The sequence below is a fragment of the Nicotiana tomentosiformis genome, chromosome 12 (genome assembly GCF_000390325.3).
Source record: "Nicotiana tomentosiformis chromosome 12, ASM39032v3, whole genome shotgun sequence".
In the NCBI taxonomy this organism is placed as follows: domain Eukaryota; kingdom Viridiplantae; phylum Streptophyta; class Magnoliopsida; order Solanales; family Solanaceae; genus Nicotiana; species Nicotiana tomentosiformis.
Genome location: NC_090823.1, coordinates 37,851,129 through 37,863,124, shown reverse-complemented (window position 1 = coordinate 37,863,124; position 11,996 = coordinate 37,851,129). Strand labels below are relative to the sequence as shown.

General features: G+C 36.1%; 1 protein-coding gene across 2 annotated transcripts; it reads right to left on the bottom strand.

Annotated features, from left to right (window-relative positions):
- Window positions 1-296: 296 nt before the first annotated feature.
- On the bottom strand, window positions 297-11,434 carry LOC104108308 (uncharacterized). 2 transcript variants are annotated; one of them, XM_070192291.1, is made up of 13 exons: window positions 11,172-11,434; window positions 10,021-10,446; window positions 9,745-9,931; window positions 8,826-9,060; window positions 8,666-8,734; window positions 7,766-7,867; window positions 7,579-7,619; window positions 4,936-5,069; window positions 3,458-3,521; window positions 3,284-3,380; window positions 3,077-3,195; window positions 738-760; window positions 297-631 (listed from the first exon to the last, which is right to left on the bottom strand). In XM_070192291.1, exons 2-13 carry the CDS (start codon window positions 10,413-10,415, stop codon window positions 535-537), a joined length of 1,563 nt encoding a protein of 520 aa, XP_070048392.1. In that variant the 5' UTR covers window positions 10,416-10,446; window positions 11,172-11,434; the 3' UTR covers window positions 297-534. The 2 variants fall into 2 exon arrangements, with proteins under 2 accessions (XP_070048392.1, XP_070048393.1); XM_070192292.1 differs by having other exon boundaries at window positions 10,021-10,416; window positions 11,186-11,434.
- Window positions 11,435-11,996: the final 562 nt, after the last annotated feature.

Here is an 11,996-nt window from a genome sequence, read left to right as displayed (position 1 = left end):
TGCAGAAAATATTTAAAATTATTTACAAAAAGATATGATACTTTATATAAATAGTTATTAAATTTTATATATAACTTATCGGTTTGGTTCGGTTTATTTTTCGATTTTTTATAATAGAACCAAAATCAAACCAAATATTATCTGTTTTTAAAATTTAAAACCAAAACCAATCCAAATAAAGAAAAATATTGGTTTACTTAATCGGTTTGGATCGTTTTTTGTCAAACCATGAACAGCCCTACTAACTGCCTATCTAACTGGCAGCTCCACCAACCCACTCATCCAACACCAGTAAATTTACTTGAGAAAAGGGCAATTTTATTTCAGCTCCAGCACATGGGCTGAAAACTAAATTTGGAAAAGAAGATATGAAACAAAATTTGATTTTATATTTTCCACAAATATTAGGCCAAATCAAATAAATCTCCAGATGTATGATGGTCCATGAAAACCTTATCTTGCTCTAGCAGCCACCCCCCCCCCCCCCTCTCATGACCTGCATGTCAAAGACATCATCTGTAAAATTGCAACTGATCATGAACCACCAGTTCCAGAAGCACCCTCAGCTTGTTTTTTCTCCCGTTGTTTCTCCCGCTTTTTCTTGTTTTTCAATGCATTCTTGCTCAGCTCCCTATATTAATGTGAAATACGGAATGATGTATAGCCACTTATAGTTTGAACAAATATTACAAAAGAAAAACAAAACAAAAAAAGAGGAAAAGTGCATTGAAGCTTACCCTGAAGAACTTCCTCCAAATAACTGTCAAAATGAAACAGATGCTTACTATTAGCATACTAGTGGCACAAACTAAAGGAAAAAAATATAACTGGAAATAACGCATGGATGAACTTTCAGATGACATGTATATACAAATTATGACGTTTTGAAAGTAGCTAATAAACCATCACGTTGTTACCACATTGCAAGTTTATCATCAGAATGCGTCCTGTAAAGGTAACTATATCCTAATGCAGTAGACATATTTTTTTCAAAATGTTCTGGGTTGAGATTAACTTCTGAAGAAAAGTTTACAGAGAATATCTATATTATTCTTTGTGAAATCCTACATCTAAGTATTTTTTATCCATATCCTCAAAATAATTATGTTTGTTTTCCAGAACAAAGTCTATTCAGAAAAGCAGTATCTTTTCAGTTCGGGAAACCTTCCAAAGCTTTTCTATATCCAAATGGGGTAGGGATCAGTGAGTGAGAGAACATATTTGAAAAGTTCAGGATCCTCTTGCCCGGGCGAAAAGAAGAGGAACGATCAAGCAAGAAGTGCCAAATGTCCAATTTATTATCAGTTCAATCGCACTCAGCCCCACCTAAGAGTGATGAACTATAATAAAATTCACAAATTGTACATTTGCTCCCTCCAAACGGCATACTGTCTAACCTCACCTTTTTCTTCTCATTTTCTAATTTCCCAAAAACAGTCATATATTTGCTACTATAGTTATTTATCTATTGTCTCTCTATATCTCAAACAATCACTCCTATACCTAGAAACCCCCCACCAGACAGTCCATCATCAAAGCCATTAACAGACGAAGTAAACTCTCAAGAGAACCTACACGTGCTCTTTCTGTCATACATGCCGGGTCCAAAAAGGAAGAAACCTCCTTCCTTATATTTAACACATGAAGATCCAAACTTATGCTACATCAGTTTTAGATTCACAATTTGTCCAAAACCTACTATGGGCCAAGTGCGGGGTCAATGCAAACAGGTCTAATGCTGGACAGATCTAAAAAGAGGGATTTTAGAGCTTGCAATGTGGGGGTGCATGGTGGAGTATATGAAAGAAAGAAGCAAACAAACAAAGACAGACAAAACAAAATGAAACCAAAAAATGCAAAAGATAAAAAAACCAAAAAAAAAGAGAACTAGGGTTAACAAGATCCACGATAGGTCCAATTGCAGTTTTGTGGACAGAAGAAACAAAATAAAAAGTTGAGGGCTATCCTGATGCTGACACAGTCCCGCATTAGTATGCTGAGTTATTAAGGTCTCTTAACTGTGCTAAGGAAGAGAGTTCTAAAGGAAAATGAGTTGCCAGTAAAAATGGACAGTAATAAACTGAAATATCAGATTTGGCTTTAAAATTTCAGGAAATGTTTTACAGAAAAGAAGGAAAGATAAAGATCCATGTAACTACTTCTAGAATACTTAAGCTCAACATATCTAATGAATTACATTACATACCTAAGTTCCTTTTATTCTCTACAGATTGATTGCTATCGAACTAAACCATATGAAGTTTATAGACAAGAGCTACTCATATTCAATAAAGGACCTTAATATTCTTTTGGGATTCCGTCACCTGTATGTCTTAAGGAGACAGAAATAGAGTTCATCACCGAAAGGTAGAGAAGGGACGCTTCATTCAAGAAAATTATACATGCATTTTGGGCTAGCCTTTTTATTTTTTCTTATTATTTACCATCATTAAATCCAATTCACAATTGACATGGCATTAACCATTCTGAGGATAATGTTAAGTCCAAAGATTGGGTATATGGAGTGACCGTTCTAGTCAAATTGTGGGGAGAGAATATCTTAACAATAGCAAAAGTATGATAATCAAACACCTTTACTTTCTTGAAACTTTGCTACAATATAATATTACTGAAGAAGTTTTTTACAAGGGAACCAACTTCCTAAATATTCTAGTTGCTGCATAAAAGGTCAGTTAACTTCACAAAGGTAATGGCTGTTCAGAAAACCCACTAGTGAGTAATCATCATATTAAAACATACCGTATCATTTATGTAATGTAGTTTCTACATTGTAATATAGAAGGAAATAACATAGCATATTCATAGTGTTAGTGTTCTCCATTGGGAAATTAAAAGTATTAACTACCCAGGCATGACATGCAAAAAGCTCAACAAAGTTATTTTGCTCTAAGCATGTAATCAAATGCCATAAATTTCATTGAGAATTATTAGATTGAATACCAATTATGGTAAGGTATAAGAACTTTATACACCAGCTTGGTGTGCTACCAATGAATACCTCTGACTTATCAAAAGAAAAAAGTTATAACTAATCAATAAAGAATCCCTTCCATACCTCTGCTTGAACTGCAGCAGCAACCTTCGCATGAGGTGGACGATAAGCAGCAGGTTTTGCTGCGGGAGGATTGGCAGGTGTAGCCTTTGGAACGGCCTGGTTAGCTTTTGATCCTTTCCCTGGAAAGACATTTTGGTTTCAGCTCCCATTATTACAAGTACTTGGGCATTACATCAAACTTTGTTACAAGATTTAATCAGGAGGAACCTGGCGCTTTAGCTTCATCTATTTTCACCGAGCCAACTGTCTTCACAAGGTCTTCAATGTCACCAAATTTTTCTACCGACACTGGCTTCCAATCAACCTGTCAGAGGAGTGAACAAAGAAGTAAACAGGCAGAGCAAGTTGGTTCGGAGAAAAAAATTTAGCAAGACTATTAACCTGATACAATCTGTCAAACATCTTCTTGAAGTACAATGATCCATTCTGGTGAAAAATTTTAAGCCTTCAGAAACATGAAAGGAATGAGCATTAGCTATCATGTATTTAATAACAAAATGGCCAAATATATGTGCTTGCATATACCTGGCAGTCCACTTTCTCTCATTCCAAACAAAGGAAACATTTTTTGATTGGATAAAACAAAAATCAGTCTTTTAGCCAATGAATTCATTGCCTCACTCTTCCAACAAAGGCAACGTTAAGCATGATCACTAGCTTCTCATTCTTTAGAATCACCGAAGGTTTCTCGACATAATTATAAGTTCATGCAGTTGCATTAGGACCATAATTCAACAGATCCAATTTTTAGTAAGGAAGATAGATGATAATTGCCATAACAAACATACAGGTGGATTAACATCAGCATCTGAAAAGTTGACCACTAGATTAAAGATTTAAGACATTATTAAACCAATAGATTGAAAGAAGGCAAGTGATCCAGACGGCTATCAAGATATTGTGATACGGTATAAAATGGAGCAAAACGCACTAAGGGGTTGTTTGGTAGGAGGTATAAGAATAATGCTAAATAGGGTGTATTAATAATACTGGTATTAGTAATGTTGGGATTAGTTATGCTGGCATTAGTTATGCTGAGATAATTTCTTATCCACTGTTTGGTTTGGTATATTAAAGCATTGCGTAATTTCTAAAAAAATTGGTTGTTTACAAAAACACCCTCCACATTCTTTAACTTTGTACACTATTTTTATTGCAACAGTTTTATTACCCTCCACATTCTTTACTTTCTCTTATGCCAACTTTCTTTCTTTTTTTTTACAGGAGAGCAAAACTAATTGAAATATTAAAGTTAAAAGAGAAGAAAAATTTAATTACTATGACATATAATACAAAATATCAATTATTAAAAAAATAGGTAGATTTTTAACAAATAAAGAAAACTTCAGTTCATATTTTGAACGAATTCAAATCAAATTTAGTATTAAATATGATATGTTTTTTATTATAGTAGAATGCTAAAGGAGAAAAATTAATTAAAATATCACAATATAAAATTATACAAAATATGGCGAAAAGTATTCAGAATAGGTTTTGAGGGATTTGAGGGGCAATTAGGTCTTTAACTAAGCTTATGCATGTATTAAGAACCTTGGTATCGCTAATACCATGGTTTGCTATGCATTAGCTATGCATAGGATGATACCAAATAGGGTGTGTAACTAATGCTTGTATTAGTTATACATAGGTTGAGAAAGTATACCAAACAAGGTATTACTAATACACAAAGCTAATGCATGCATTATTTTTTCTAATGCACTCTACCAAACGACTACTTGTCTTATCATCGCAAGCTACAACTTAAAAAAATTGTATATTAGGTTCTCAAATTACCGTTTAGCCAAAGCACATTCTTTTAAAAACAAAATCAGCTTGAAGGTTCTCAAACATATGCATACCCGTTATCAACTTGAAGGCGTGGAGCTGTTGTGGCAGTCATAAAGTACCGACCATCAGGAGACCATTCACTTGTTACTGACAATTCAGCCCTTGTAGTTCCAAGCTGCTTCTTTTCCTTGTAGTCCCAGAATGCCTGAAGTCATGACTAATCGCTCAAAAGCTAAGCTAAATAAGCAGAAGAAAGTTGTAATTCAAGATCACAGGCAAGCATCACTCTATGAATCAACTAAGATTTAATAGGAACTTTCTCAACCTCCAGGTAGACATGGCCAAATACAGTCGTCTAAATTGTTCAGATAACTACCATAAATGAAGGTCAAGGTGCAGGCAGGCTGCACTTGCCAGAGTGGTTTATTAGCACAAATATGAGTAGAAGTTGCTGAGCCAACAACCCAAATAACAAGAATGGAGGACTAAGAGATATAGGTAATAGTTTACCAATTTGAACAACTAAAACTGCAAGCCTAAGACTACTATTTAAGTGCCATATACTAAAGGAGCTCATTTTAATGAGATAAAAGAAACCATCTAACCACATAAATCACCATATCCTCCCTTTCTTTTTTAGCGATGATGTCTAGGCTAGCTTGCATGCACGTAGACTATTTCACCGGCCACCGGGTACCTGTTACCTCCCACTAGCATAGGTACCGGCCAACTCTGTCTACCACGACATAGGTAGATGGGAAGAAGTTACCTAGTGCTTCTTGTCTCGGCTAGAATTTGAACCTTGATCTCCAAGGTTGCACCCACTTAAGGCCACACCCTTAGGTGCCACATAAATCACTATATCTTATTTTCTTGTGATCAAAATTATCCAATCACTATGACTTAATTGAAGGAGGCCAAAATGTCTGAGGAAATGGTAGGAAATTGATGAACAGACGAGCTTGCTGGGAAATTAACCCGAAAAATCTGTCAGAATGAGATCTTTGAACATCTGTTCGTCATAAAAATCACAGATATTGTATTCATCGAGAAAATTCACCCAAAAGAAAGCTAGAGAACAATTGAAAATCACTGGAGAATGTCGCAGGTTATAATTGAGGCTTATGGTGCAGGATAATCCTATTGAAAGTGGGTGTACAGTAAGATCTTTGTCAGCAAAAGACACTATCGTCATAAACTAGGCAAAACCACTGGAAAAATATGAAAGTTGGATGGGATGATTCTCAGGTAGTCGACCCCAGCGAGTCGGAATATTACATTAATCTCACAGGATAAAAAAAGAGGAAAGGAGGAACTTTTGAGCCACGCTGAATTAAGGTTCAGGTGATCGAGATTGGTTAGGCTGGGAATGGAAAATCAACTGCCATGAAAGCAAGAAATTCACTGAATTGTCTGAATAGAGTTCACGCGCTGAGCACATGGAGTGGATCTCCTAATAAAAATCTGCACCCTAATCAGTGTGTGACCTCCACTTAAGGCGTGGCTTCTCGAATTTTGTTTGCTGAAATATTCTTGGTTTCGTCGTATGTTGGTTGATGCATAACACTCACAAGAAGCAAAGAAGACTCAGATAAACAAGACGGTTTTAGGAATAATATGCGGTGAATGACATTTTCTTATCTCGAATATTACTGGTAAATGCATAGTAATTTCTAGCAAAAACTAGATGTCATATGAGATATAAGAGAAACAAGGATAACAGACGGAGAGAATGAGCGATGAATAATGACTTACGCATTAATCCCTCTATAGGGACACTTTACCATGTACATCGCTGTTTTACCCACCTGATACTACTTTTTTTTTACGAGTAGATGATACTACATTAATAAATATATATTTTTAGATGTGTATATTATATTACTCCCTCCGTCCCAACTTATGTGATGCACTTTCCTTTTCAGTCTTTCCCAAAAAGAATGACCCCTTATATTTAGAAACAATTTAACTTTAAACTTCTCATTTTACCCTTGATGAGATGATTTATAGCCACATGAATATATGACTTGTTTCATACCAGAAGTTCAAGTCTTTCTTTCTTACGCTCCACGCACAATCAAACAACATCACATAAAATGGGACGGGGAGAGTATTAAAAATTATTGTTTGCGCTTAACTATCTAACACTACCTACACTAACTATCTGATAATTCCATTGGGTTTTGTTTTGCACAGGGAGAATCAAATGGTCTTGTACACTGACTATGTTGATCGCTGTATGTTCTAAAGAATCTCCTCGAGCATGATTTGCTAAGCAGCAAGCTTAGAATAGTTAAAAGTTTGGCATGCCTCCAATGAAGTTGATCATTTTGTGTTCTATTTAGCACTTAAATCTAGTATTCTACTTCCTTGATCTTATTTTATATGACATTCTTTTCTTTTTATTCTATCTCGGAAAGATTGACTCCTTTAACATCCCTATTTTACTCTTAATCACATGAGTTAGGATGCCACTTGATATAAAAGCTGATTTTGAATTAAAATAACTACACATCAAGGGATATGTCGAACTCTTTCCATCTCTCATTTAATTGTTGGTAATAAGGAAAATGTTGGTACTTTGTTTATATTTAGTCTATGTGTCAAAAGTCTTCTTTTTTTATAGGTAATAGCAATCCATGATACTTGAAACAGATATAAGAGTTATGGACATTTCCGACTTCTGAATATAGTAATCATCTAGATATACATACCATGTCTCCTGGTAAGTTACCAAAGCCTGCCAAGCATATAACTGTGGAACAAGGATTAAGGCAAGCAAAAGCAGTAACTGCCGGGTGGAAATAAACTAGCAGGCTGAACTAGCCCTTTTTTCCAATGACCAACTAGAAACAATGCTGACATATTAGAAAAAGAATGTCTTTTCTAAGAAAAGGATACAGTTCCCCAGCGGATTCCATCTGATAGTGTTGTATGGGCCTGTTCCAAGCTCAAGTAGAGGATTGCACTTCTTGTCGAACACCGTAGCCATAGCAGGCATAACTAAGTGATTTAAGGAATAGCAGCAACATCCAGAAAATATATGAAACAATGGATTCAAGAGAAAATATAGGAATTCTAGCTGCATATCTTTTAATAACAGCGGTGTCGAGGATATTTTGCACCTTCAACTAATCCACCGAGAATCTACTACTTACGACAAGCATAGGTATCAAGTAACTCTACCAGCTAATGCTTAGGCAGATGGGATAAATTCACCTAGTGTCATCTCTCCTAGATTTGAGCCTTGGTTCCCAAGGTTGTTACTCTAACTCCTCGATTGCTATGGCATTGCTTTGAAGGCGGATACTAGTTGCAAATAATCTTGAACAAATCCACTCAGGGGAGGAAATAAAAGCTTCTTTGTTAGGACTAAAAATTTAGACCCTATTAATGAACAGAGTACATGTTTGCTGAGTATATAAAAGCAATGAGCTAATGCACTTCACCTTGGACCTCCTCTGTAAATTGCAGAGCGGAAAGAATATGTGTGCTAGATGTCCTCCACCATTTAGCACTTGTCTCACATTTTTTATTGTGTATTTCTCCTCTTAAGCGAGAGAGAAGATTTTAAAAGGAATAATTAAAGAAAAACAGTAACACCCAGAACCACGAATGAGAGAATAATGGAAGAACCAAGCTCTAAGCTTTAGCAACTAGTTATAAGTGTGCATATATTCAAACTTCTACGGTGTCTTGAAAAAAGTTGCATCCAACTTCAAACTTTGTAACATTTCTTCCAAATATTCTTGACAATTTCAGAAGCCTTGAGGTGGGTTTTGGGGTGTTGGTAAAGGATACAACCATAAACAACTGCAAATTCTTTACCCGAATAGGACCATTGAACATCATGAATAGGGCCGTCTTTACCTGCAACATACCCAAGGATCAGTAAGTCGCAAATTCACTCATTCAACCCATAACTTTGGCTGAAGATTAAGAAGATGAAAAAAAAACATACGGAGAGGAACAAGCCCTTCATGGGTCCCATCAGTAGTCAAGTAGTTCAACTTTGATTCTCCATAGTAGCTTTGGTTTGTTTTATCAACATCTGATTGGACCACCACTAGGAGCCCTGTAGAACCAGAGTTCCAGCTCAGTTGCACAGTTGAGCAGCGGAAGAAGCTGCGCCGAGCAACAGCTTGACTTTGTAAGTCCTTTCCACATGCATATATCTGAACACTGGCTGGCATTCCCTGCATAAATTAATTTTCCAAAAGGTTAAATGGGAACCCTGAGGACTGGCAGCCTTAAGCACACGACACTTGAAGAATTTTATGTTGTGTTGTAATCTGGTTGCACGAAACTAAGGAAGTATTTTACTCTTCCATTACGCCTATCTTTTCATATTGGTTTTTGGATATTACTATGCCAAAAATAATTCCAAAATATTCAGGCAATTTCTCAGATTCACTTTGTTGACTACTCTCGAGTAGCTTCCCCTCAGCTTTCACTACAAACAGACATATTGTACTGTGCTGTGCAGAAATACAACTCTTTAAAACCAGCAAGACAGCTCGTGGATATCTGGATTACTATGTACCTCCCGTATAGAATTCGTTATGAAAGCCTGCCATATATTCCCAAAGCCTCAAAGTGTATTTTTTATTACATTAAGGAGCAGCTTGAACAACTACTGGAAAAAGCTTTTGAATCTATAGAGAAACTTTTAGGATGGGATGCACTTCAATGAGACTTGACTGAATGGGCTCAGCATTAGTCTGTGTCAAGTTCTCTAATAACAAGCATAATATGGATTAGTTAAAAAGTCAGGAGGCATATAAAATGCACATTCATCGACGAGAGGATAATACATGGATGTTTCAAATTGATAATTCAATGAGTATCCAATAATTTTCTTCGTGAAGTGCAAAATAGACCTTGGATTCTGGAACAAATGCAGCCACATAGGATCCAGGGGCTTTAGAAAGCTCCAATGCAGCAATCGCAGGAACTCGAAGCCGATTAACGAATCCCTTAGAGAAATCCCTAGGATCAAAAAATTGGATCTCATTTGTTGCCAATCGACATGCAACAGTTTCGTCCGAACTGAAACGTACTGAAGGCCTGAAAAAATCAGAGTGCAAGTGAATAAAATACTCTAAAATTCTGTGCATCAATTTCCACATTGACAGCCAAAACACAAGAAAATTTACCATGTAACTTTTGTTATATTTTTCTGGAAGAGTTGGTAAACATATTCACCATTTTCTATCTTCCACAAGACCACGTTCTTATCCTGAGGAGATGAACATTTCTGGAAGGTCTGAAGATAAGTTCCACAAGGAGATATGACAGCTGCAAGAACGTTTGGGACATTAAAAGACCTAATCTCTTTTAATGTTTTGCAATCAAAGATGCTAATAACGGAGTCTGATTTTGTAACCATGAGTTTGGACCCATCTTCACTGAACTTTGCACTGGTACAAGGAACCCTATCAAGCTTGATACCAGGTTGACCGCTCGGGAAAGGTGGTCCATTCCATATAGCAAACCCCTCTGGTTCTCTTACTAAAATACCCAACGAGGGGGAAGGCTCTACAACCGCCATCCTGTATTGTCAAATATAAAAGCTGGGGTATCTGCAAAAGAAAATGACTTCCATCCTATAAGTAAAAGGAAATCAATTCCCCCTTTCAGCCAAAAATATATTCCTTGGAAGAAAACATTTTTCACAACTCAGGTAAAGCTGTAGGAAACACAGAGCTGCCCAACAGCCAATGCCAGGATAAGCATGGGGTCTCAACTCAAGGTAATATTGAAACAAAAACACTCAATAAACTACTCCCTCGGTCCCAATTTATGTGATGTAATTTTCTTTTTGGTCTATCCCAAAAATAATGATACCTTTCTATATTTAAAAAAAAAATAACTTTAAGCTTGCTCACTTTACCCTATGAGATGATGATATTGATTGAGAAAGTATCAACCACATTATCAAAACCTAAACTTTTAATAAGGGTGACTACCCTTGTTAAAGTTTGGACCTTCGATACAGTAGCAGACTGCTCTGGTGGATTAATTTAGGTATCTGCGCAAGCATGATTCATTGACCTACTAATAAAAAACTACACACAAAAGAAAATCTCTGAAACATATTACCTATAGGAAACAAAGAGAAGCCAATTCTTTGTTATGTATACTGAAGGAAAAATGATTTTACTTTCTCCACTAGATTTTAAATGACTAATGATCTCTAAAATAACCAAGTAATTAAGTGAAAATATCAACACAAATCAAATTTTAGGGATGCTTTAAATGTGCATTGGGGCTTGCATAACAGAAACAAAAGATCAAATCAATTTACCGGAAAAATTATACTTGAGATGATGCAGTAAAATTTGGAGCGAGTGTACTTCGCAACACAGTATTCACTGATGTCTGCTCACACGAGCTATTTTCCGATTTTGTGTAGACCGATAATGGGGAGGTGACGAGAGGGAGAAGTGGAGTCTGCAGTCTAAGGGGGTTACTTTTGTCCAAATAGAGCAAATTTAGTCATTTGTTTTCTCTTTCTTTGGAATTTTATTGAAATGCTGAGAGAGGAAGAACTCTAAAAAGGAAATAGAGAAATTAGTAATTGGGGATTCTAACTCGCAAAAGACATTGCATAGTTGCAGTAACTAATAAAAAGGGAAAAGGAAAAGAAAAATCTGAATCATAACAAGGGCATGTGCTTCAATTAATATTTTCTTCATTCCAAGGTTAGAATTCATATTTTCATTTTAAATATTATGTTTAAAATTTTGAAGCACGCGTGGATGTGAAGTTTGATACTAAGTTATCCCCAAGAGGGATAGTTTCAAGTATCTCGGGTCTATTATCCAAGGTAACAGGGAGATCGATGAGGATATCGTATTGGTGCGAGATGAATGAAATGGAGGCTTGCATCCGGTGTGCTATGTGATAAGAATGTGTTGCCTAGACTTAAGGGTAAATTTTACAAAATGGTGGTCCGACCAACTATGCTATATGGGGTTGAGTATTGGCCAGTCAAAAACTCTCATGTGCAGAAGATGAGAGTAGCTGATATGATAATGTTGAGATGGATGATTGGTTGTACCAGGAGAGATAAGATTAGGAATGAAGTTATTCGGGACAAAGTGGGAATGGCCTCCTATCACTACCCGAA

Excerpts from the sequence above, each read along its gene's own strand:
- LOC104108308 (XM_070192291.1), bottom strand. The coding sequence starts at position 10,415 with ATGGCGGTTGTAGAGCCTTCCCCCTCGTTGGGTATTTTAGTAAGAGAA. Across the intron at positions 8,735-8,825 it reads TGAAGGGCTTGTTCCTCTCC|GTAAAGACGGCCCTATTCAT; the intron begins GTATGTTTTTTT and ends GGTATGTTGCAG. Across the intron at positions 7,868-8,665 it reads ATTTGCAGTTGTTTATGGTT|TTATGCCTGCTATGGCTACG; the intron begins GTATCCTTTACC and ends TAAATCACTTAG.